The sequence below is a fragment of the Solea senegalensis genome, linkage group LG6, assembly GCF_019176455.1.
Source record: "Solea senegalensis isolate Sse05_10M linkage group LG6, IFAPA_SoseM_1, whole genome shotgun sequence".
In the NCBI taxonomy this organism is placed as follows: Eukaryota; Metazoa; Chordata; class Actinopteri; order Pleuronectiformes; family Soleidae; genus Solea; species Solea senegalensis.
Window position 1 is genome coordinate 21522980 of NC_058026.1, and position 26708 is coordinate 21549687.

The 26708-nt window shown below is 40.2% G+C and overlaps 2 protein-coding genes across 10 annotated transcripts in view; both read left to right on the plus strand.

Moving 5' to 3' along the window:
- The window catches only part of sorbs2a (sorbin and SH3 domain containing 2a), a 58069-nt gene extending 48399 nt beyond the window's left edge, over positions 1 to 9670 (plus strand). For 7 of the 9 annotated variants that reach the window (XM_044028565.1, XM_044028564.1, XM_044028568.1 and 4 more), the window contains 9 exons: positions 870 to 952; positions 1298 to 1344; positions 1638 to 1752; positions 1857 to 1985; positions 2182 to 2376; positions 2726 to 2816; positions 6082 to 6119; positions 6309 to 6415; positions 7404 to 7467. In XM_044028565.1, the coding sequence (XP_043884500.1) occupies positions 870 to 952; positions 1298 to 1344; positions 1638 to 1752; positions 1857 to 1985; positions 2182 to 2376; positions 2726 to 2816; positions 6082 to 6119; positions 6309 to 6398 (788 nt within the window). In that variant the 3' untranslated portion in view covers positions 6399 to 6415; positions 7404 to 7467. Of the gene's footprint in view, positions 1 to 869; positions 953 to 1297; positions 1345 to 1637; positions 1753 to 1856; positions 1986 to 2181; positions 2377 to 2725; positions 2817 to 6081; positions 6120 to 6308; positions 6416 to 7403 lie in introns of all 9 variants that reach the window. The other 2 variants (XM_044028567.1, XM_044028572.1) reach the window with 1 other exon arrangement.
- A 1789-nt stretch (positions 9671 to 11459) lies between these two features.
- LOC122771179 (PDZ and LIM domain protein 3-like) lies at positions 11460 to 25388 on the plus strand. The gene is made up of 7 exons (XM_044028576.1): positions 11460 to 11665; positions 17272 to 17423; positions 18462 to 18546; positions 18639 to 18826; positions 21374 to 21501; positions 23967 to 24078; positions 24725 to 25388. Exons 1-7 carry the CDS (start codon positions 11573 to 11575, stop codon positions 24912 to 24914), a joined length of 948 nt encoding a protein of 315 aa, XP_043884511.1. The 5' UTR covers positions 11460 to 11572; the 3' UTR covers positions 24915 to 25388.
- The last annotated feature ends 1320 nt before the right edge of the window (positions 25389 to 26708 follow it).

Consider the following 26708-nt stretch of genomic DNA (forward strand, 5'->3'; position numbering starts at 1 on the left):
TATACAAAACATGCATCCGCATACATTTATCTTTGTGTCTCTTTTATTATCTTTGGTATTTCCAATGCCTGTTGCCCTATTCCCCATGTTTGGTCAATACACCCATTACTGTGCTTCTATGTGTTTTATATGACATTCGGTGAGAACTTTTGACCATAAATTCTCAAGTTAAACCAGATTATTTTATTTAGCTTAAAGCTAATAACAGTTAAAATGTAATGTGTCCTGCTGATTTCTTCTCATTACAGTCTCCCGTGAAACTGGGAGGATTAAAAGTTGCTGGAAGGGTTTTAATTTGTACCATGTTCAGGAAAAGGATGGAGACAAATAAAAAAACAGATTCACAGTTCAGAAATGGTTATGGTAGTAAAATATAATTGTACAACGAGGATGTTGCAAATGGAAATCCGGTATTTCTGACATTGAGGTTATAAAATATTTGAGAATTTGTGGCACACTAGTCTTTAGTTTTTCATTTGAATGTTGTTTAAGGACTTTTATTTGCCTGATTCATGAATGGAGTTATTGAATCATTTCATTGTCCCACAATAGTTTTTATTTCATTCAAGCACTTTGCTTGTAAATTGTTTTTATACTTTTTTGTTGGACTTTGTTCGTTTGTAAAGAATTGCATGTTTCTCCTATATCATTATGTCATGTTTTATGGGAAAAGTGGAATGACTGTGTTTTTCCAATTGACTGGAAATAAAAAACACACCAATTCTTTTTGACCAGAACTTTCATTCCCTCATTGATCTGTCGGAATGGCATCATCACTGTACCATCAGCACGTTTGTATCGTGAGCATGTGGCCTGACTGTAGTTTCAACATCGTTGTGACCTTTGGCATTTGTCTTTACCAATCATAGACCAGGATGTCTCCAGGAGTTATTCCACCATGGAATCCACCATCCACACACCTGCACCTAGAAGACCTACTCCTGACAGAGAGGTACAGCATTAAAACTGGATTATCATAATCCCAGCATTAAGATATAGGTTAACAACATTAATAGAAGATGGGTATACAGATACGCAGCATGTGGTTGTGCAGCACTTTAACAAAATCCTCGGTCTCTTCTAGTACAGAGAAAAATGAATGAGACAATAGCTTTGTATCTTTTTTGATTGAGGTTCATTTTCACAGTATAATTACACCTACTTGCAAACAGTTCAGAAGTGACGTTGATGTTTTACTTGATAAATTGCTTGCTGGCTTTCTCCCTCTCTCACTCTGATCTCCCATGTCTCCCATAAACAGATGACACAACTTATTCTGTTCTCTCTCCTTCACCAGAAACAGCCTGCAAGAGCCATTTATGATTTTAAGGCACAAACGGCGAAGTGAGTAAACCCATAGCACACACACAATAAACTAAACCTATAATGCAGGGATCTCTACCTGCACATCAATACATCTCGGCTTGCTTATTGTTTATTTCTTATATTAGGTTTATTGTCTTCCAACCCAATTTGAATGGTTTTAACTGATTTATTTTTAAATATGTGCATGAGCACAGGTGTGGCCGAATGTATTGGAGTGCTTTAGGGGCTGATATTGTGTAGTTCATGTTGTGTATATGATGTGAGCTCTGCTGGTCAAAATGCAAAAATACTTGAATGATATTGTGTTACAGGGAGCTGACATTTAAAAAAGGTGACGCAGTAAACATCATCAGACAGATAGATAACAACTGGTATGAAGGAGAGCACCGTGGACGGGTGGGGATATTCCCCATATCATATGTAGAGGTAAATGCACAACTGACCTATGAATCTGTATGTTGTTTTGCCAAAAATGTACTATCCTCCTTAATATACCAGCCTGTTTACACAATACTTGCATTCCTGTGCAGAAAATGCCATCTGCAGAGAAGCAGCAGCCAATCCGCCCTCCTCCGCCAGCACACGTCAGAGAGATCGGAGAGGCGGTGGCTCGGTACAACTTCAATGCTGACACTAATGTGGAGCTGTCGCTCAGAAAGGTAGACCAAATGTGCAAATCAGCACATATTTGAATACTTACTTACATACATACTTGTTTCTAATTTTGGAATCAAGAGGTTGTGTAACTGTTTCCTGTGGTCCATGTGTTTTTCAGTTAGAACAGTTTTTTTATATTTCATCCTTGGTTTATATTAAAAGCTTATGCTTCTTTTGTGTGTTTACGTGTGTCTGTAGGGTGAGAAAGTAATTGTAATAAGGCAGGTGGATCAGAACTGGTACGAGGGCAAGATCCCAGACACAACTAAACAGGGCATCTTTCCCGTGTCCTACGTTGACATCATGAAGCGCTCCCCGTCCAAGAGCTCCACCCACCACACAGACTCACGTGGTCACCCTGGCATCAGGACTCCAAGCAGTACGCCCGTCAAGGTAGGAGAATCATTACAATAAGGTAATGACAGAGCTCAAGACAACAATCCAATATATCAGAGTGACAAATTACTAATAAGTCATCTGTTTATAAGATAAAAAAAAAACAGCTGCTTTATACAGTAACTTGGGATTTATTCAATGACTATAATTTGGGGTTACAGTATTGTCAATTGTAATTGTTTGTTTTAACCAACATCAACACATGTTTATTTTGTGTCAGTATATTAAATACAAGGGAGTACAACTTTAAGTTCAAACTTCCCCAGTCAAACACACTAGATTAACACTGTATTAGTTTTTTATAAATCACACTCTGTTCCTTTCCCTTCACTTTATCTTCATGGAGCCTTTCTACCATCTACCTCCATCAACCACCACATGTGACTTCCCCTCCCCTCTCCCCTCGTTGAGAAAGCCTGACCTGCAAACTATCACCAGTGAGTGGCTGTCTCTCACAATGGACCCATCCGCATCCCCTCCAGCTCACTCTTGCCCCCCCACCCCTGCACCACCCACCCCTCCCCCTCTTCCAGCTGAACTTGTCCCTTTTCCGATGGCTAAGAGACCCTCACCTACACTGACACAAAGAGGCTTTGCCCTCCCACCCCAGACATTTTCCAGAACTCCACCATTTAGGGAAGGAAGACCTAGTTTAGGTCACACCCCAGCTGTTCTGCCTTCCTCGCAACCTCCTCCCTCTACTCATTCCTCACTCACTTCCCCACCACCGGACTCTTTTCATGGATACAACAGCAGCAGCCGGGGGTTGACTGAAACAGCCCCGATTTCACACCCTGTTAAGCCAGAGGTTTTGTGCATCACAGCCCCAGAGCCAGTAAAGTCACAAATTCCACAGTGGTGCAATTCAAATGCACCAGTACAAAAAAGCACCAAAGCCCCCGACATTAAGCTACAAGTAAAAGACCCTTATGATGAGCTATTGTCTCTGATCCTGGATGATTCTGCTGAAACAGATGATGCTAATTTATCAAGATTATCTCCAATAGATTCCCCACCACCTCCGCTAACCACCGAATCCCAGAGCAGGTTTAAGTTAAGAGAAGATTCTCATCAGCCGACAGGGAAACCTCCGGTATTCACTCCTGCCAGTAAACCAGCTGGTAGCGTTCGTGTTGAGGTGCAGTTTCACAAGCCTGTGGCGATGCAGCCACTGCCCGTCACCTGGGGAGCACAGCCAAAAACTCTGAAAGACGACGAACCGTTCCAGTCTCAAAGGCCACCGTCAGCCAAGGGGAAGACATTCACTGAGTTGTTCATTGAGGAAGAGGATGAAGCTTTAGAAGAAAAAGAGGACAGTAGAGTTTTAGAAAGTCTCGGTCCACAGGTAGAGCATGGTGTGAACTCCCTCAGTTGAGGGACATTGAGGAAAACATTTATAAATCTGAGAAGCTGCTTAGTAGAACAGCCGATAGGAGTGCTGTCTCTCTGAAATGCTCTTTGTTTGGACAAAGCCTCTGTTTACACCTGGCATTAGAATACATTTTCTGTGATCGGATAGTGCTTCACCACATGTATTTACACCTGGTATTATTGTGTCTAGGGCCGCGTGGTTGGTGTAGTGGTTAGCACTCTTGCCTTTGCAGCAAGAAGACTCAGATTCAAGCCCCTGTTGGAACAAGCCTTTCTGCGTATCGCCCCATGTCAGCTGAGATTGGCACAGCACCCCCGACGATCCTCCTGTGGACGATAAAGCTATTATTTTTATGATTATTGCGTCTATATTAAGATTCGATTGCTATCCACTCACAATCGTCACCCACGTACTTCACCTCCCGCTCTGTGCTCTGCCATATCAACAGCAACAACAAAAATGTCTGCCAGGTTGCAGTATTGCTGTCATGTTATCTGTGCTCAAAGCCACCGAGTACTTCTGCTCTGCTTAGTTGTTGTGGGTGCAGCAGAGACCGATCCCATTTACACTTCTGTTCAATCTGTTCAGGTGCTTGCATGTGGTCAAGTGCATTTTAATGTCAGGTGCAAAGGGGGTGAAAGTCTCCCACCAGAGGCCAGATTTTCCCAACAGTGGAGACAGATTTTAGAGGAGGTGCAGAATATAAAGTCTCTCTCAGATTACTTGATCTGCATTATGCTGAACGAATGTAATTTGATTATTGATCAGTAAGAACAGTAATACGTTGCCTACACCACCAAAAATCACTGATTTCTTATTGGTTTCAGAAGATTAAGAAAAATGCTAGTTACATTGCACAAATCATACATATATTGGTGCTATATTTTATTTTTATGTATTTTTCTATTCTCGAGGCAGATATTTTCCCTGATAAAGATAAATGTATGTTTTCAATATTCTATTAAAAGTCTTTTCCTCCATGTCCCTTCTAAACGTCAACAGCCAACAGAATGAAAGGATTTCTACAGCTCGCATCTCATGTTCCAGCCTCAGTGTTGATGTATGTGTGTCATTGCCTCTGTAGGCTGAGGTCTCTTCAACCATCCTGACACGACTTTCTCACCCCGGCATCTCTTCACCTTCCATTCGTCCTCCTCCCACCTCCGTATCTCCCCCTTCTTCTACCTCTTCTTTTGCTCCTCCTCCTTTGTCTCCTTCCTCACACTCACAACAGCACGATGACCGCACCGTCCTTACATCTCCCTCGCGCTCCCCTCGGCCTCCAGCCCTCCCTCGCCTCTCAACGTCCCCCCTACCGCCAGTCTCTCCCTCACCACCCGTCTCGCCACCTCCCCTCCGCTCCTCACAGCATTCAAACCCTCAACCCTTCAGCTCTCCCTGCCCCTCTCTTCCGGCCACATCCCTCCTCGACTCGGAGTCGCCTACACCACTTCACACCCGGTCTCCACCTAAACCTGCCTCTCCTCCCCTCACTTCTCCATCCTCTCCCCCTACTCCCCCCGCTGTACCCTATCCAGGACATAGGTCTCCCAAGGTGAAGGTAAAGCTGGAATATGGTTTTGAAGGCTTTGCTTTTGGTGGTGTATGGTTTGTAGTGATATTACTAGTGAAATTGTTTTTTACTACGATGAGTTAATCAAAAATATACTGACAAAACTGAGACTACTACATGTTTTTCTACGCAAACATCTAATGGACACTAACATGAGTTCTTTGTAGATGATTCGTGGCCAGTGAAGGACATTTTTTGTGCTAATTAGTGTGTTTTGCTCGCATTATTTGTGCTGCGACGTGTCTTGGAGGATTTGTTTTGGCGTGTGGCTGTGTTGAAGGTGATGGTGACAGCATCAGTTTGACAGCATGTCGTTAGCCTTCAGCTCGTTTGTGTTCAGCATCATTTCTGATGGTTGCAGACTGTTGAAGATAATAGGTGTTCCCTCTGGTCTTTCTGCCTGTTAAGCAGGATCCCGTTGTTGGTGGTAAACCTCCCCGTAGCCCCATCTTGTCCCGGAGGTCCTATCTGTCTTCTGTTAGAGGTCGAAGGGTAGGGGGACATGTCTTCATTTAGCCATGCCATTACTGTACAGTACTCTTGTGCATGGAGGAAATCTTTATTATTCATGACGGATCGCCACATACTCTGTAACATGCATTTAAAAACATGCTGGGTTTTTTAACTATAGTTGCGTTTTCCAAGATGAAAAAGAGAAATTTTATCAGATCTTTCAATGAAAACATTTCAAACCCTAAAGTGACGCACCAGCAAATGCCTGATTTTGATTTATTATCCATCTGTCTCTTTCTTTCAGCGACTAGTACAAGATGCACTGCAAGGCGGAGGAGACCCGTAAGTGATTTTTGTTTTGATGAAAGTCGTGATAATTCAGATATTTCCCTCCAGTCTGCTGCAGTCTATGCAGTATAAACATGTCCCTTCAGTGAATGTGTTGTGTTTGCATGACATGTAAATATGTTTTCTGCATTATTGGTGCAGCATATCATGGATACCCATTCACTGTCAGTGTCTCCACCACAGATACCAGGTCTTGTACAACTACATGCCTCGCAACGAGGACGAGCTGGAGCTGAGGGAGAGCGACATCGTCGATGTGATGGAGAAATGTGACGATGGCTGGTTTGTCGGTAAGAGGAGGTTGAGTAGACTAACTTGATAACTTTGGGTGGTTGTTGTTGTTTTTTTTAAATTTACTGCACATATTAAGATGTTCATGCATCCAAATATGCTGTTGTACACATGATGGATGTACCGAGAGGAGATACGTGAATTAGCGTCTGCAAACTTGACATAATTGCTACAAGACACAAGAGATGCTTGTCATTACACTGCGTGACAGTGAGTTATTCATACATCGATCAACATTATTGACAAAGTAAATATGCAATTTTCACAATTGCTTTGTTTATTTTCAAAGTACTTCAGTCCATATTTTTGCAGTTCCACCAAAGATCAACATACCCTTTAAACTTCATAGATGTTTTGTGTAAAGTGGATTAAAGTATCAAAATGTCAAAATATAGATGTAGCCTAACTTTGCTTTCTTACCTACAACCTTAATGATTCCACAAACCCTCAAATGAACCTTGTGCCATATGCGGTTCCATTACTATTGATAATAATCCAGCAATAATTTTTTTTTAGTTTTAATGAAATGAGCAGTTTAAATGTATTTGCTTGACAACACTGAAATACTTTTACTGACGGTATTAAATTGCATAATCATTGTAATCGAGTATATTTACAATCTCAAGTGATACCTAAACCTGTCGTTGCATGTTGTAATGCTCATGTATACAGTTAGTTTACAGGTCAATTGAATCCAGTTGTCTGTCGGCTGTTATTTGCTGTGAAGTACTTTGCAAACATCAGCAGAGTGAGACCATTAGGTGGCACTGTGGTCTCACCACATATTTTTTTCCTATCATGTCTGTGTTTGAAGAAGTCATCGTGATCTCTGACCCTTAAAACTGGTCGACGGTACAATCTTAAAACCGAGTATAAACTCCAGAGTCAGCTCATTTGTAGACTGCATTGCGGTAGAATTGTGCCTCTGGCAGTCGCTGCCACTGCCAAGTTAAAGTAATCTCATTTTATTGCTCTTTGTTTCTGAAGGGACCTCTCGAAGGAGCAAGTTGTTTGGAACCTTCCCAGGAAACTACGTGAAGCAGCTATAATGATGATTCCAGATGAGCACCCTGGCCACGTCCCTTCTGTGACACCACACCCCGCCCCCCTTCAGTGACACGTTCATGGCTGCGAGCACAGCACCTGCAGAATCCCACCTCCAACAAGCGGTCAACAGAGACCTGTGGCACATTGTGTACGTGTGGCTCATCAGCTTCACACAAACAGAACATTTAGCTCTAACTAGCCATCCTTAATGGAAGACTTCTATGAGATAATGTTGTTGTTGTTTTTTTAACTTTATTTTTTTAGAACCTAAACTCTGTGCGTCAGTCAGCAGCTGTTCACGTTAGACAGCGACGGTACAGTGAACAGTGTAAGGCAGCGACCGTAAGATCACAACTTTCACAGTATCCTCTAACTTTAAAACACTCGTCACATTTTATTTCAGTGTTTGATTACAAATATCCACAAAGACACTTGGTGCAGAGAGTGATGCACAAACAGTATTCTGTCAGTCAGCTGGTCTGTTGTCTGGATTGTGATGGGGGGGAGGGGCTTGCAGCCAGCATCAGTGTCGGATAAAAGGAGTTACACGTGGAACAGACTGTGCATGTATCAATGTTATGTGTTACCCAGTGTATTGATTAGCTGATATTTGGGGATATCACGAATCATAATTGATCATTTTTAAATTTTGCAAATGAGAAAGTGGGAAAATATCATTGAACCTCTTCTGCTTTCTGTCTAAACCTAATACATTAGATTTATAAAAAAAATACATATATATATATATATATATGATTATCTCCATCTTCACACTAGGATTGATGCACTTTAGTGGGATTTTAACAGAATATTTGTTTCATTTCAAATTTCACTTCAGATTTTATACCACTACAGGTTGTCATGATCTTGTTTTTGTTTTTTGGAGGAGGGGGAATTGGCCATGTTTGAAAAGTGTATGTAAAAACAGTTACTGAGTTACTTTTAGGTATTATTATATTTATTAGAGGACGAATGCTGGGTTTTAGAAAGGAAGGGAAAAGTGTTGCTCTTTTTAACACATTTTAATGGCAGCAGTGAGACATTGTTATTTATCATTGTCCCGGAATAACATTGAGGAATAACATGAGATTTGATGGACTGTGGTCAATTATTTCCAAGTGTCATGTTATGTTGAATTTATTTAAGTCAGATACGGAGTGAGATTGTGTTTAAGAAAAACACCAACTTGAGGAAGTGGAAGTGCAGTTTTTACCATTCGACTTTCAAACCATGTTATCAGCGTGAATAGGTTGTGAGGTCACTGTTTATGTGTCCGTGTACTACTTTGAGTTACTGGCTTTTCTTTCGTCGTAGCTCATCATGCACAGCGAATGATCATGTTTGTTTGTTTTTCCCTTCATTTTTGTGTTTCACAGAAGCTGGACACTGACGAAGCAAACGTTAAAGCACCTTAAGATATTATTTTTTATTATCATTATTATTATTATTATTATTATTATTCACTGTCTTTCATGTCACACCCTCCTTCACCTCATCATACACTATTTCAGATAGTGTGAGAACACTTTATATATATGTGTGCGCGCGTGTGTGTGGTGTTTTTGTAAGCCTTTTGTATGAGAGCTGTAAAATGGCCAACATCCACTTGCTTTATAAAGTCTGCTTTTTCTCACCCACCATCATGATTGGTTTCCTTTCCTTTGTTCACGTTTCTGTCATCACTGGTGCTAATTTACACTTTATTGACTGCTTTGTAGCTGGGCATTAGGTCTTTCTTTTCCCTCTCTGTTTCTTTCTAATTCTTTTTTTTTTTTCAAGACTTGTTGACGTATTAAGGCTGAAGTAAACGTAGGTAGATGGAGTAGAGTTGGTGGTTGTTGCCTTACTCACCAGCTCACTTAATTTAATAGCCATGTATATTGTAAACTTACTCTGTGAAGCAAAAAAAAAAAAAAGTAATCATTTATTCATACAGTAGGTAGTCGAGAAAACGTCATGACAGTGTGCACAAGAAACTTTCACTTAGCCTCTTATCTCCCTTTGATACACGAGGAACAGATTTGGACGGAAGACATTTGATTCCTGACTATGTTTATACATGTAATGGCAATGTAAATCTATGTTACTCCTGTTCATGTCAAAGTCACTGCACACTCTTGGACCTATAAGTATTTCTACAGTATCTTAGCAGTTATTCGATGGCTTTATGGCGCTGTGTTGCTAATAAAGTCCAGCTGGTAGATGAAGTATTTTCTTTCTTTCCTTTTTTTTCCCCAGCAGAACTGATGAGGCAGCTTTGTTTGCTGATGACAGAAAAGGAAATCTCATGATGTTTTAAGGTACCCTGCAGTGTTTTTGACCTTTTCCACTCTGATCACACTGAGGTTTGGTGATTGATATTCAATCTTTCTCACACAGTTCCACCTACGCACACTTGGGGGTGGTGATGTGTCAATTCTTACGAGGAAATCTGTGAGTGCTGTTTTTGATGCACTGAGAAACGAGCTTTGCAAATGTTAGGTGAACATGGGATGGACGGATGTTAAATGCTAATTAAAAAAGGTTAATTACTGTATTTCACTTATTTTCATTCGTCCATCTCTCTGTACATTAATAATAGGCTCCAAGTCTATTCTCTGTGTCTCCCTCAATCTCGAGTCTTTCTACCAGAGGCTTGGATGCTTCAGAGGTCTCTAAGGATTATCTTAGCTGTTCTAGGACTCTGCTGTTCTGGGTGTGGACCTCAGATGTTGCACCTGGAATCTACTGGAGCCACTCTCCCAGTGCTCCGATTACCACTGGCACCATTTCTCCCACATCTTTTCTAGCTCCTCTCACAGCCCTTGGTATTTTTTGGGCATCTCGTGTTCTCATCATCTTCTTGATGTTGCAGTTCTGTCCATCACTACTGCTCCTCTCTCTGGTTTATTGACCAGCAGCACAATGTCTGGTTGCTTAGCCATCATCACTTTGTGTGTCTGGTTGTAGAATATACTGCATAAATATCTGAGAACATTCACAGTAGTTTTAAATAGACTATTCATTGTCGTGATGATGTCACATTGTGAGTTGAAGAGAAATTAGATATAATCCATTGTGAATTTTTCTCCTAATCTTGGATTAAATGGGCTCACATGAGTGAAAAAAAGGTTTAGTGTGTGAATGTTTATAGGCACGGAAACAAATGAGTATGTTATCTTGAACTTCCTTTATTTGACAAGGTCTTAGATCGCCATGGTTACTACATAAACAAACTGGCCCACTTTGAAGTAGTTCCTCGCTTAGTTTGCTTTGTTTAATTTGTACTGTTTGAACTGGCACTTTGCTTCCTTAGTTTGATGGAACCTTGCCTCACGCAGAGTGAAAGTCAGTGCTGACAAAGATTAACACGCGTTACTCCATCATGTGTTTGTTGTCCATTTGTTCTTTTAATAGATGATGCAAAACAGTCAGCAGAGTAAGTGTAAGTGAGTTCGGAGGACGTCCTTGCGAGACGTGATGATGTAGTTTGTGACATAAGACATAATATGTGAAAGTCCAACTCAAAGTGGACTGTTAAGAAGCTCAAGAGTGAGAGTCCTGGGTCCCATCCAGATCAATAGAGGCTGGAATGTGCATATGGGACCTCCAAGGCTTTAAAGTGGAGCTGCGCCTCCAGACCAAATAAGGACAGGAGCAGCTAGACCCGTCAACCAGAGTGAGAGGAGGCCAGCCTGACTCCGAAGCTCCCAGGGATGAGAAGCCACGAGGGAGGGCTGGTTTCAGACAGGGGTTGGTTTACATCCTCACTCTGAGTGTCCAAATACTTGCAGTGTGGGTCCAAACACAGCTCCGACTTCTATCGCGAGACAGAAATAGTAACAGTGGTTGAAAAAAGAAATCCACCAGTCCTCAACACAACAGGAAAAAATGTGGATCAAGTGCTGTCAGAGTACAAACGGAGAGTCGGTTCCCAAAAACTGACAAATTACTTCACTGCTGGGGAGGGGTCTCTCCAATTTCCTCCTCCTCCTCCTCCTCCTCCTCCCCCCAACATGGTACAAAACGTCCATCACTTCATAGTCCTTTGCTCTTTAACTGTGCTCCCCACAGTGTGCACTTCACTGTCTGGGCTGTTGTTATCTGACAGCAGTGGACAATAAAGGGTCATGCCACTCTCTGTCGTGCTGGACGGTCCAGCCCCCTGGGGCTTTCGCCTGACGGGAGGAAAGGACTTCAACCAGCCCCTCTCCATCTCCAGGGTGAGTGAATTAATAAATAAAGAAATATAAAATTTAATGTTAAATTGAAATATTTGAACTTATTTGCCTTATTTCATTTCCTAGCACATTTGATGTTTTTTTTTTTTTTTAACTGTTAATAATCATCAGAAAATGTGTGTCCCGGGGTTCCAGAGTCTGTATGGAGTGTGGTATGGTGTTTGCACCTGTGCCGCAGTCAATACAAGAGGCTTAGTTACAAATAGCAGCTTACATTACTACACTGACATGTGCACTCACCCGTACACATTTCATCAAGTAGATTTCAGACTGAAGAGATTTAGGAGGATGGAAAATGTAGCTAAGAAAGTTCTCCAGCCCTGTGGAGCATGTGAATCATTTCATCTGGATTCATCTCTGGACTTAGGTCAAACATAGAAAAATAAATATGGAATTTTCCACCTTTAATATGTTTGGACAAATTAGTTTCCTTCCACATTCAGGCAGTTCATGCTGACAGTTGTATAGACAGAGAAGAATGGATTTCCCAGTGATTAGTAATGATGAATGCTTATGTTGTAACCTCTATTCTGATATTTATTACAGTCGTGCAGCTGTTCAGAGGAAAGTGAGCCTTAGCTTTAGAGTCAAGCCGTTTGTCGTCACAGTGAACTGACGTCGACACAGGTGGAACGGAGACATAGAGGGATGAAGTTCAAAACATCAAGAGTTCTCGTTATTCATGAAAGCAATGAGGTCATGGCTGCGGCTAAGAAATAAGTGAGTCAGAATTTGTTATCATCTGCAATTGAAAATGATAATTTCCTGGAAATAATATGGCATTTCCTGTTGATAGAGAGTGCAGCCAGAAAACAAAGTCACGTGATTGCATTCAAAGGAAATAACCAGAAGGTGGAGGTCAGGAAATGGAGATGAGTTAGGTGTAAATATTGATATTGTGCTTCTTCTGTTGTACAGTAAATATGTAAATATCAGGCTGACATGCATCAGCAATGAAGCAAACTCTCCAAACCCACGACACACTGATTATAGTTACTGATCCGTAATACACTGCAAGTCTCTAAAGTGGTAACATGCCACTTTTACACTTTCAAAAAACATTTATATATATATATGTATATATATACATATATGTGTATATATATGTATATATATATGTATATGTATATATATGTATATATATATATATATACACACACATGCTATATCATATTGCTGTGCAATATTAATATGTGCACTTAACCATATTGTCATATATTCATACATTAGTTTTGTTTATATTTATTTATTTATTATTTTATCTTTACTTTTAATACACCTGCTGCCGTATCTTTTTAGCCTGAAGTCACACTGAAACTGATCTGTACCAACTCTACAGGAAGCTTTTTATTCACACTGCATGGGCACAGCTTTGTCTCTATAGAGTAATTGTAAACAAAACAATCAAAAACATCCCTAAATACAGATTGAGGCATCATATGCATGGACAGCAAATGCACAATGGGGTTTGATCCCCCGTGAAGAAGCCACACACGGGGGATCAAACCCCGCTCCTCAACATTCTGAATTTAAACAGTGATGTCATCGGCAGCATTTAGATTTGTGGATTTGATCCGGCAGCACCACACCGCAGCAGATGTGAGGTGATCCAATAATCCCTCTCTGTTATGGTTCTGTGCATCTATATTTAGGGAAAGACCTCAGAAACGACTACAGAAACATAGTTAACAGTCTAACAGACTGGTGTCTCAGTCCAGTCTGTCCTCACACATGGTGCTGGACACTTAGTGGATACTTGGTGGCTCATATGAGAGGCATGATGAGAGAAGGGGAGTGGGGGGGGGGAGAAAAGGAGAGGAAAGCATATGAAGTCAAAGTATCACAAGCAGCAGCTGTGTTAGAATATACTTGTAAAATGTTGGTGAGAAAATAATCCCAAAGGGCATCAATGTGTCTGCATAACACCATGTTACATGTCAAACTGTTGCTACAGTAAAAAACACACACACTCTATTTAAGCACAAGTGAATCCAGTGTCTCCCTGCACTGCCATTTTTGGTCAGGAACATCCTCGTGACCCGCGACTGTTCCCAGCCTGTCGAGGAAAGTAAACACAAGTGATTATCATCTTTTTTTTCCCTCTAGCGCGCAGCAGCCTTAAAGGGGCACTCCGTCTATCACGCGTGCACGTCAGCCATCAGCATACTTGATCTTCATGTCATGTGGGCCGTGCTGAGCCTGTGGAAGCGGCTGGTTCGTTTGTGATGTGGCTCTGAGGCAGCTGTGCCGAATCACCGTCATTTCCGATGCAATCCAAATTTGATGTATTTCCATAACACGGTTAAAAACAACAGAGTTGACCGTATCTGTACATTGCAAAAATACATGAAACAGACAGATGGAAACTAAAAATATAAATAAAACAAAACACACAGAAAAAGATCTGTACAAATATAAAACGTATATAAAACACTAACTGCAAACGTTTATACATCGTCAGGGAACGGCAAGGAAAAAAAGTGGGGGGTTTTCAGTCCGGGTTTAAAAACTGGCAACGTTTATTGAGGTATTTTAGGTAATAAATTCCCATTTAACTTTATTATCATTTCATTATTCATTATCAATTGCAAATTTGGGGCTGAAAATTGGCAGTTGACCACAGCAAGTGGTCAAATGTAAAGCTTTATAAGTAAAAAGTGGGATTTTAAAATTGATTCTAATATAAAAGTGGGATTAAAGACATGTGTTATTTAACAGATAAAGACATTTACCAGGCAAGAAGGATAGAATGAAATGAAATGACGGAAGCTGGGTTGTGCAGTTTGTAATCATTTTTTTTCCTGCAAAGTGCATTTTTACAGTGTGTTGTCATTGGATTGTGTTTAGACAATTTCAGGGACGTAATGTTTATGCTTCTCATGTTTTTGAAAGAGAGAGGCTGTTGCTTTGGTTAGTGGTAGAGGAGAGTTAGTCAATAGTAGTGATGCAAAGCGGTATCGGTCAGTATCGGTCTGATACAGGTCGAAGTCACTGGATCCTATATATTACATGCTTCACTATGCACCAACTATAAAAATGTAAATAAAAATCAACAAAAGGATTTTAGCTGAGTCATATTTGGGCTGTTTATCTTATTCTTTTTGGAGAACAATATTTGTTAACAGCTTCATACATTCATAAATGGTCTAAAATGACTGTATCAGACTAATATCGGTATCAGTAGATAGTTGTTTTCAAAATGTCCCATTTTTGGCATAGTTTGTCAGGTTTTTTCACACTCAATTTGAAACTGTGCAGGTGAATTTACAAAAGAATTAACTCAAAGAGTTGCATTATGGGAAGTTTGGGCCTCCACATCTGGACTGTCTCAAGAAATCACAGTTTTGTTGCCACTTGGGGGCAGCACAACAAGTTATGAACATGCGACTGATATATTATTAACTGATATAATAGGAATGGTGCACATGTGTTAGTGGACGTAAACACATCCAACAAGTGTATGGAATGAAATGCTTTCCTTACGTCAGCGCTGTGGATTGTTATGATTATAAGTTAGTGAAGAAGAAAGGAAGGGAACAAAGTTTGGACACGAGGTGGTAGCAAGAAGTAGAAGTTGTAATTAGTGTTAAACTGTTTTTGTGGCTGACATTTGTACTGATTTTATTTTTTGCCTAATCTGATAAAATATTAGCATTTAACACACAAACTCGCTTAACTTGTCTTTAAGAGATAGTGAGATAATGGAAAGATAACTTATAACTATTGCACTTCCCAGATGGAGATTTTCTAACAACACCATGCTCCAAGTCATATCCACGCTATAACTTGGAGATGAGAAGAGATTAGTACCTTCACATATGTGAAAATGTATAATTACCATATTATAAATTCAAAATGTATCCACCCTTATATCATTATCCATATCATTACTTCCCCTGTTGCCCAACAGATTAATCTGTCTCAAACTTGCGGCCCAAGGGCCACATGTGGCCCCCGAATCAATTTCAGGCGGCCCACCACTTGATATCAAGTTGAATTATTTCAGTTTTTTCTTTCTCTTGGATTATTTTACATTATAAATATATATTCTTTTATTGTTTAGTATGTATCGTTCCATGTCAAAACAAACCCCCTTTTCACTCATTTTAAATTCCTCCGGAAATCATTTCCTCAATACCGTAATGAGTATCGTCATATGAGTATTCTGATATTATTTTAATTGACAGGAAAACAGTAGCTGAGCTGAGAATAAAGTCGTAATATTACAAGAATAAAGTATAAAGTAATAAAGTAATAAAGCAAATCATGGAAACATTTTTCTTTTTTTATTATTATTATTATTATTATCATTATTTTTATTTAAGCAAAGGCAAATGTTTCACAAGACAACTGAGCTGCAGTTGAACAAAAGAATCCAATAAAAAGATTGAGATTCAGGTAACCGACACCAGAGCAGTAAAACATCCCAGACAGCAGCACTGCAACAAATGCTTCTCTGTAAATGACTGCTCCCTCTTTGGCTGCATGAGGCATCCCCTCAGCACTTTCATCCACCGTTATTTATAGGCAGATGATCTAATTCAAGTTTCAGTACAACATCCCCTTGAAGCTAAGTTTCCTATGTCATGTAATGCAATAAGGCCGGGCATATAGGTCACGACCTGTACAGTGTAAGTAGGAATGTTCGGTTCGGTTTGAAGATGCCTTTTCTGTGACCTTGTTAGCTTTCTAGGGGTTTCTTATTTCTCCTGATCACTTCCTGGCCGGCAGAACACACACACTCCATCTGGATGTGATCACTTGCTGAGAGGCAGCGCGTGTTTATTTTATCTCCATGACAAGGGGACAGACAGTGAATGCATGCATACCAACCGGGGCGACGCACCCCGGTGAGCAGCCGGTGATTTACGGGGAGGACAAATGTGTGGATTTAGACCACTTGTGACCTGAATCTTCGTGTGTTTGTGTGTGTTGATGCCAGGTGAGACTGAGAGAAGCGAGAACGTGATATAGAACACACATAAAGCCGAGGGGCCGAGCTGTGGAGCACTGTATAAGGAAATGAAGTGTCTGTGATGTGAAGCAGACTTCGGCTTTTTCGTCAGGCTGCACCATCTGGGCTGTTTGAACACAGGGTTATAGAGACATAGATTGTTTTTTTGGCTACATGTTGTTCTGGGATAAATCGAACATTAGGCTGTCTTTGCTTCATAAAGAGGTTTAAAGAGTTTTTCACTGTAAGGGTCTATTAGTCTTTTCATTTCAGTCTCGATTTATGTCGACGTAAAAGAATATACTATTAATAATATGATTATATTATATTCAGTGGAACATATTTTTAAGTTCACCGCCCCCTGACCTTTTATTTGGCTGTAATTTAGGAAAGTGAGTAAATATTAAGTGTGATATTGTGTGTCAACAAAAACAAGAAGGAATCAAAAGCAAACATTGAGAAAGGTGTTCTTCTCTCGGTTTATAAAACAGAATTGAAATGATGCTTCATTTTCACATCCGTCGGACACCAACGCCTCTGATTGTGCTTTACACCGTAATTGTCGTCAGCGAAAGTGTTGACATTGCGACACAGTCTTTATTGACGCACCTCACTCTTTCCTGCTTTCTTCCAGATCACCCCCGGCAGCAAGGCCTCCATGGCCAACCTGTGCGCTGGTGACCTCATCGTGGCCATCGAGGGAGTCCCCGCCACAGACATGCTGCACTGTGAGGCCCAGAACAAGATTAAAGAGGCCACCAGCAGGCTCTGCCTCACTGTGGAAAGGTTGTATGCAGACAGACAGGTGGTGCACACAGTAAAGGCAACACCTGCACAATATCATGAAATTTAATACAACAGCTGAGCAGCAACTACAGTGTGTATAGTTATATTTTTGCATCAGGCAGCTGTTGATTCAGTTCTGTGGTATGTTTGAAGGCCATTAAATATGGTCTTGTATCTAGACTGCTGTAGTACACAAATGCAGCATATACAGTCTATATGTATATACATATATATATATATGTGTGTATATATGTATATATATACATATATATATATACATACACAGTGTATATATATATATATACACACATATGTATATATATATATAGTATATATATATATATATATATATATATATATATATATATATATATATATATATATATATATATATATATCCTTTGTATCCGTAAATTAACCCAAAAACTAATTTATAAGCACTATACAAATATATAAGGCTTTTTAATACATGCACATCCACAACACTTTCCTCCAGGATCACTTTCAGAGTGTCATTCATGTCCCTTTAAATAAGAACCACATTATCTTAATAGTTTTTTCTGTCATCTATTAACATGGGAAATGTGAGCACTATTGTTTTGTGTGCTGCTCAGAAACGATCCAAGACTTGTGGCGAACATGTCCGTCAAAGTAGGGTTTCGGAGAGAGAGGGAAATGTTGGCTTACCTCCCACATCTGCACCGAGTTTGATCCACTCTCAGCTGTGAGCACACTCTTACATTTCTGAGTTCTGAACAACTCAAAAACAGTGTGGTGCGGCCTTTTGAATTTGAGGGAAATCTTCCTTTCCTCGTGGCATCTTGTGCCTCCGAGCATTCCTAAAGTGGCAAATTCCCTTGGCAGTCTTGAAAGAATGTTTGAGCCAAAGCTGGAAGAATTCCCTCGTGGCATTCCCGAGATGTCACAGAAAAAAGAGCGGGGCTGACAGATGGACAACCTGAAAACATAACACCACGAGACATCACTGCGGCCAAGTCAAGTTGACTTTCTGATCAAAATCTTGTGTTTAATTCCCAGGAATGAGTCCAGACTGTGGTCACCTCATGTTGTGGATAAAGGCAGAGCTCACCCATATAAGATCAATCTGGAGGCAGAACCACAGGTTTGTACAGGTTTATATCAAGATGCCATTTTGCGTCACATCTCCACCTCACATTGTCTCACAGTGCTGTTGTTCTCGTTGTTCCCTTCAAGGAGGTTAAACCGATCGGCACCGGTCACAACCGCAAAGCTCAGCCGTTCGTGGCAGCAGCAAACCTCGACGACAAGCGCCAGGTGGTCAGTGCGTCCTACAACACCCCAATCGGCCTTTACTCCTCAGACAACATTCAGGACGCCATGGAGGGTCAGATGCGAGGCTTTGCTCCCCACAAGCCTGAGAGGTGACTGATCACTGCACAGATATTTCTGGTCATCGAGCTGTCGATGAGCGGATCACATGATGCTCTGAAACCCACACGACTTGACACATGATATTGACATTGGCGTTTTCCATTAGATAATGGAATAGTATAGCCTCAGCTATACTTTGAGCTCACACAGTAGGTTTTAGAGGGAAGGGGAAGGTGATGCACTGTTTTTGTTATATCTCTTGAAATCTGCTTTTCATCCCAGTGGCAAGAGAAAAAACGAATTCCATCATCTGTGGAAACTGAATTTTCACCCGTTTATCCATCGTCTTTACCTTTTTTATCCTTTAAAGGTTGTTCATTCGTCGCTGCATGTCAGGTATTTTTACCTACACCAGCATGCATGTTGCTCCTGTGCTCGTTACAGATGCAGGTTGATACTGTCTAACCAAACAATGAGTTATTTAGTAAACAGGTCTTCTAATATATTCTGGATATGTGGCTTAAGAACAACTCACATATTCCACAAAAAAAGCAGAACAATAATAATAATAATAATAATAATAATAATAAAAGAAATCTGCATTCTAAATTTTTAAGGTCTTTAAAGTCAAACTCTCTTTGGCCCAATCCCAATCCCCAAACATTCAATCCCTAAACCTTTTACAGAGTTTGATGATGTCACCTGCACCTGAGTCCCAGAGGAATATAATACAATCAGGATTGGAACAACACTTTCTGTCAAAATGTCACAAAATTAGTCAAATTAGTGACTTTTAATTTCATGCTGTTGACTTTTATTTGACTGAAAGAGTGGATGGTGGGCCATCATTGTGTAAAAATTTAAAATAAACTTAAACGCTTATTCCGTCAGTTAAATGATTCTATGACGTTTATCGTCTTATCGAGTTTGCCGACTGTCTTTGTTATCTACACTATGAACTGTGGGTAAATGTGTACGTCCGACTGCAGCCACAGCCGCCCGGGAAAACACGCCCCCGTGTTGCTGATTGGGTCACAGAAGAGAACAATTTCACAAAACTATGAAAGTAAATAACATTCTTCCTTGGATAGTATTTATGAATACATTGAAATGAAATTTCTTTAACCGTGTTTATGATTAAATATTGATTAGGTAGTAACATCATCCACATAGCCACCCATGGTGTAGAAGTCTTTCTGGAAATTATGGTGTTGGAGGAAACTCTTTCCCATAATCCCCCGGTGTTTCAAGTCACAGAAGAGACTGCGTTGTGTCTAAACCGCTCGGGTCACGGGTTCACGAGTGAGATTTCTGCTGCTGCAGTCGGCTTCTCAACCAATGTGCAGACTTACAGAAAGTGGCCATGAAGTGCGCAAAGTGGCCACACGAGGGCGCTCACACACCTAACAATTTAACATCGGGACAAGCCTAAACCCTCACTGACTTATCGCGAACGCACCATTCTCTCTGACATTTCTTTATTGGTTAAAGGTTTATAAAGGTTGAGCCATATTTATGCATCTGTGTTGTAGGTTTTTCACTTCAAAACACTTAACACATGTCTGTTCTGGTTGATCTAGAGACATGGGGGCCTCCATACAGCAAGGCCCTTGTCTAAAGTACGTACAAAACCCCCAAAAAATCACTTATACACAAGACTAATATATTTGTAATTTTTATGACTTAATAATCATTTATTACTATAATTATGAACATAAGCCACATATCCAGAGCTGTGAAAACTGTTTTCCTCCTGTGGTTATAACCCTCAGTTTTCTGACTCATGTGCTGAATCAGCCAGAAGGTGTGAGCCGTGTAGCAGGTCAGCTGTTAGCAGCCATGTGGATTTCATTAGGCTGCCTGATTGATGACAGCGCGTCACACTGAGAAAATATGAGCACAACACACCAGAGAGAATCTTTGCATCACTAAATCACTAAATCACAACTCATTAATGAGACATGAATCACATGAAATCCATGTCACGCTCGCTGCAACGTCGGTTTCCCTCTGCTCATTTAGGGCCAATTTACCGGAATCCTGTAATGTGAACAAATGCTGTTATGAAAGGACATGGTGGCATTACCTTATATTATGACAAGGCCTGTGAGTTTGTCATGATGGGATGTAAATCTGTTCATTTATCAACATCCTGTCTTGCTCTGCTTTACGTGATCTGGTCCATGCGTTTCTCGTTTTACGATCCCTCGTTTTGTCCTTTTAAGGTTGTTGACTCCCACTACTCGCTCCATTTACTCCACCAGCTGTTTCTTTCTCTGCTCAATAAGCATTCACACAAAAAAGAGCAGCAAGAAAATGCACAATGGCAACATTTCTGACACCATTTTACTGATATTAGTTGTGTGTGTGTGCGAGTGCGTGTGTGTGTGTGTGTGTGTCAGGTATTATTAATGTTGTTTACACAGTCACATTATGGGGACTTGTCTTAGGTTAGGTTGAGGTTAGGGTTAGGATTAGGCCAGTAGTAATTATGGTTAAGGTTAGATTAAGTTTCCTGGAAATGATTGTAAGTCAATGCAATGTTCCCTGAAGTCATCTTAACCTGTGTGTGTGTGTGTGTGTGTGTGTGTGTTCAGCCCCAGGACTCTGACCAAAATCGAGGATTCTGACGTGTACCGGATGCTGCAGAAAGACGAGGAGGAGCCTCATGAGCCGCGGCAGTCTGGCTCCTTCAAAGCCCTGCAGGACTTTATTGACAGTGATGGTGAGCTCTTCCTCTTCCACCGCAGACAGTATCTAACACATACGTGATAGAGACGTGGATGTAAGACAGGCGCCGCCTCACCTCGGAATGAGCGGAATGTTTCCTGACAAAGTTAAAAGAAGCAGAGTCAGCTCACATAACAGAATACTTTGTTACTGTACTTAATGCACGTAATCCACTACGTTTCCTCGAGCTTTGTTACTCGTTACTACCAAATAAAATCAGAAGAAGAGTTGGTAATTGTCAGTATTTATATAGAGCTTTTCTAGTCTTGAGCTGCTTTATATTATAGTTTTCACCCGCTGCAACATCGGGTGAAGTGCCTTGCTCGAGAACACATATAGATTAGCAGAGCCAGGAATTGAACCAACAACCTTCTAGTTGAAAGATAACTCGCCCTACCACTGAGCTACCATGGCTCCATCCCAATTCCTCACTTTCACTTCGAAAACTTAAGTACATTTTACATCAGAAAATTACTTTTGATACTTAAGTACAATCATATACTTTATCATTTTCTGGTACGATACTTGTACTTTTACTCAGGTATCCCTTTGAAGTACTTTATACAAGAGTGGAAAACTGTGATGTCACAACAAGGGTCTTTCTGCATGGAGTTTGCATGTTCTCCCCGTGTGTGCATGGGTTTTCTCCGGGTTCTCCGGTTTCCTCCCACAGTCCAAATCATGCACATATGGGGATTAAGTTCATTGGACTATGTCAACTAAGATTAGCCCCAGTGACTCTCATGTGGAGGTTAAAGTGGTAGATGAATGAATGAATGAGCCCTTACATGGGAGTAGGTCCTCTTCCATGTTGTACCACCAAATGTGTACAAAAGCCCAGTGTGGTGTTCATGCCACCTGAAGGTCACACTAGTTTCCTCATATATGATGGTTGGAGAGTTTGAAGCATAATTCAGATGCTTGCAATATGCAACTTCCCCACTAGATGCCACTAAATCCTACAGATTGTGCTACAAATTAGTGATGCACAGTTTGTGATGTTCAGATGTGGGATTATCTGCACAGGGAGCAGTTTAGGTTCAAGCACTTTGTGACGATAAAACTGAATATATGTTTGTAACAAATGGATGTTTAATGCCACAGAACAGTTTTCAGTTTTATTTCATCCTCAGGTCGTTAGGGCATGTGCACACACTTTTACACGCATTCTTTTTCTCCATCACTGACATTATTAATTCATTCATTCATTGTTTACTACTGCTTCATTGCCCACATGAGGGTTGCAGGGCCCACTGAAGCCAATCCCAGCTGATACACAGGGTGAAAGGCAGGGTACATCCTGTCAAATTGACATGATCTGTAATCTAACAGTGTTTTGCTTGTTATTATTATGACAATTTACTGTTATTTATTACTATGCAGAGTATTTTTTCTCTCTTTTTTTGAAAATTTATCTTACAGTGTCCTTACTTCTATTCAAACGTCACTGTTTTCTACACTGCCACATTTTTAGACTAGCTGTTTATGGTTGGAAGTCGGTCAGGTCCAGGTTCAGCACCATGACTATACTGAGTGACCAGATTATTCCATCAATGGATTTCTTGAGAATACCAGGATTCATCGGGCTTAAATTGTGAAAGTTATATGTTACAAATAATACTTTTGGCCAGTCAGTGTATATATAGTGTTTTATTACTCGTTTATTAATGTGTTAGTCTCATTGTTATCAGCATCAACAGGACTGTCTGACATTTTTATCTATGTTTCAGTTTTTCATCTTTGTTTGCCTGAGGAGTTACTTGGGGGTGTCACCCAAATCGTAATCCTAATCGCACCCAAACACAGTCAATTTAGAGTGCCCAGTTCACCTCTGCATGTTTTTGGACCGTAGGAAGAAACCGCAGATCCTGAAGAAAACCCACAAACAGAAAGTACTTTATCATCATCGTCATTAGTATAATTATTATTGTAATTATTACATTTCTTTAAAATTTATTTTAAAACCTCACCCGCACACACACTTCAGGATCAGTCATTCACTCTGTCAGATTGCTAATCTCATTATCTATACCGTAGGATAAACCACTTTCCCCGCTAATTCTGTTTATTATGATGTAGATTATAACAGATTATATAGCTGCTTGAATAATTCATTGGATATTAGTATTTAGATTCTGAATCCTTATCTGATAACACATGCAATTAAATCTGCACTAAATGTCATTCTGCTACCTCCCACGTAATCCCTCATTATTAGATATCCTCACGTTGCATAACCATAACCGTTGTCCACCATCTTGTTATCTGAGAGGTAAAAGGTTAATTGCGGAGTGGAAGCTGAAGCAGGCCCATAAAGCTAACGGAAATGGAATTGGGGAAGTAAAAGGTCAAGAGTGTCCCCGCCTTCTCTCTCCTGAAGAGTTTTGTGTTTATTGTCGCGCTCTCATCGTTTGCTTGAGTTTGTTTTGTCAAAGTGGTTTTTATGTCTGGTTTGTGCAGGCACACGTCCCATTGTGACGAAGACGGTCAAAGCCCCCACGACCAAAGCGACTCCACCCACAGGAAACCTGCAGAAACTGCCCGTCTGCGACAAGTGTGGGAATGGAATTGTGTGAGTAAAAATAGAGCAAATCATCTGTGGTTCACATTCCGACCTTCCATGAATCAACACAAACAAAGGCAGCGAGGAAAATTACAGGCACAATAAAGTCCTTTATGCATATGTAAGTATACCATACGTGTGGCCTGTGTAGTGATGAATTAAAACCCCTTTGTGTAAACATACTTTACATAATGTAAGCGTTATATTATAGGGTATTTAATGCTCTACACTCAAGATTGCACTATAGGGTGCCAGTTTTTTTTATTTATCTAGCTAGTTTGTTTTTATTTGTTGTGTATTTATTATATTTTAAGAACATGGGCAGAAAACACAAGGCCGTTTTTTCAAAATAAAAGAAAAAAAGAGTGTACACAAATAATTCAGATGTAGAAATGTAGAATATACACAACAAACTATCAAAAAACAGCTTAAGTAGTCGTCATATAAAGAAGTGTCTGTTTGCCTATATGTACTTTCTTTGTCGAAGAAGACAATCTCAGTTCCATTTGATCTCTTTCTCCTCATGTCTGTATTCTGCAGTGGTTTAATGTCTCATTTTTTATGGATTTTTCGTGACAAATTCTCGACCGCTGCCACCAAAACCAGGCTTTTCATCACAAAGTAACCTGCTTTACTGCATTCTCTAACGTTGCAGTGGGACAGTGGTGAAAGCACGCGACAAGTACCGTCACCCCGGTTGCTTTGTGTGCTCCGACTGTGACGTCAACCTCAAACAGAAGGGCTACTTCTTTGTGGAGGGACAGCTGTACTGCGAGGCTCACGCTCGTGCCAGAATGAGACCACCAGAGGGACACGACCTGATCACGACTTATCCGTCTGCGTAGATGCAGACCCATGCAGCACAGGGACACGTGCAGTAAACAGAGACACACTTCTGTGATCAAGTTGCACTTTGAAATGCTTATATATGTGCAGTCACGCGTCAGCGCGTTCCTCTGAACGTTAACAGTTTGCAGTGTTGTCCTGTAAATACAGAACACAGCTGATCAGTGAACAGTCATGTTGTTTAAAGAGCAGCAGACTGGACAACAAACCTCCCCTATTCTGTATTTCTTACCAATTTTCTTGAAACCCTTGAACACCTAACCCTCCAAATGTCCAATGTGTTTTTTGGTGCTTATTTTAACCATAAAAGGACCTGAAAATGTCCTGTGAGTAAGTGCTTTTGCCCGTTTTCCAGAATAACTTCCAATATCTGGCAGTTATTTACAGTTTACGGCATGTTAAGAATGCCGTTCTAACAGTTTATAATGAAGAAAAACAAAAAGGTTTATTTAGGAAAAACACTGCAGTTGTACACGAACAACAGATGTTGCATGTTACATTTGAAATTTGAACAGTAACGTATTTACAATAACAATTTCTTGAGTCTCTCAATGTTTCTTTGTCTGTCAATGTGTAAAAAACAGGCCAAAAAATAGAAACTCCTCTCTGGCGGCAAAGACACTGATTGGAGTGAAAAGTGACTGTAATAACCACATGTTGACTTTGATGTGCAACTTTCCATATACTGTTTGCTTTATCTTTCCCTACTTTATCATTTTGAATTAGTAAGTGTAAGAGTAAATGACGGTGGATACAAATGTCTCTGAACTGTCCATCATTTGTGTTTGTCCTTTTCAACACAGCTTTGTTATTGTATATATGTATGTTAAATGAGAAAAACACATTATTTTCAAATCAAGCCATGCTGATTGTATACATCAGGCCTGTATACAAGCTCAGCTGAGGCGCAGCAGTCATAAATTCAGTCCACTGAAGACTGACGAGACAGTCCTGAGACACTGGGGGGAGCTACAGTATCATCCTCCACCTCACTTAACAGAAATGACTGGGTTGTATGATACTGTACAGTATGTATAAGTCTTCACTGCTCAATATGAAGATCAATAGTATATCATTATCATTAATATATATTATATATTATTTATTTGTGATGTTCTTAACCAATTCATTGTCTTTAAAAACTGAAAAAAGGAAGCAAAGACATGGAGGACAACGTTTCTTTTACAGAGATAATGTCTTAAACCCACATTCATTACTACTACTACTAGTAATAATACTAATAATAATGATAATATAAACAAGCAATCTGCTAAAGATGACAAAGCCACAGAAGAGAACATGATTTTAGCCTCAGTCCAAACAGTTGACCTTTAATTCTGCCAGCTTTTACCGTCTGAACAGATAAACGTACAAAGAAAAGAAAAGAAAGTAGAGGAAGCACTCCGAGAGCACGAACCGCTGCCAAGAAATGATTCAATCACAACTAAATCTAATCAATACATCAAATACAATCATTTCTTCCTCGGTTTATGAGCTATCCCCAGAACTTTTCATCCGTATTCTTCCTCGATCATTTTCAGTCGCGCTAACCACAAACGACAAAAAACAAGCTCCTTGGCGAAGGTAATAAACACAATAAAGTAACAAAGCAGAGCAGCTTAGCACCAAGTGAAGGGAAAAAGATTGAAAAGAAAATCCAGAGCTTACTTAATGAGTAACTAAGATTAGTCCTTATGATGTTTATCTCACTAAAATGGACCATCGTGTCCATTTAAGAAGATAACGAATATGCTGTCACACTGTTTCACTCCACCAGCACTTCATTATTGCAC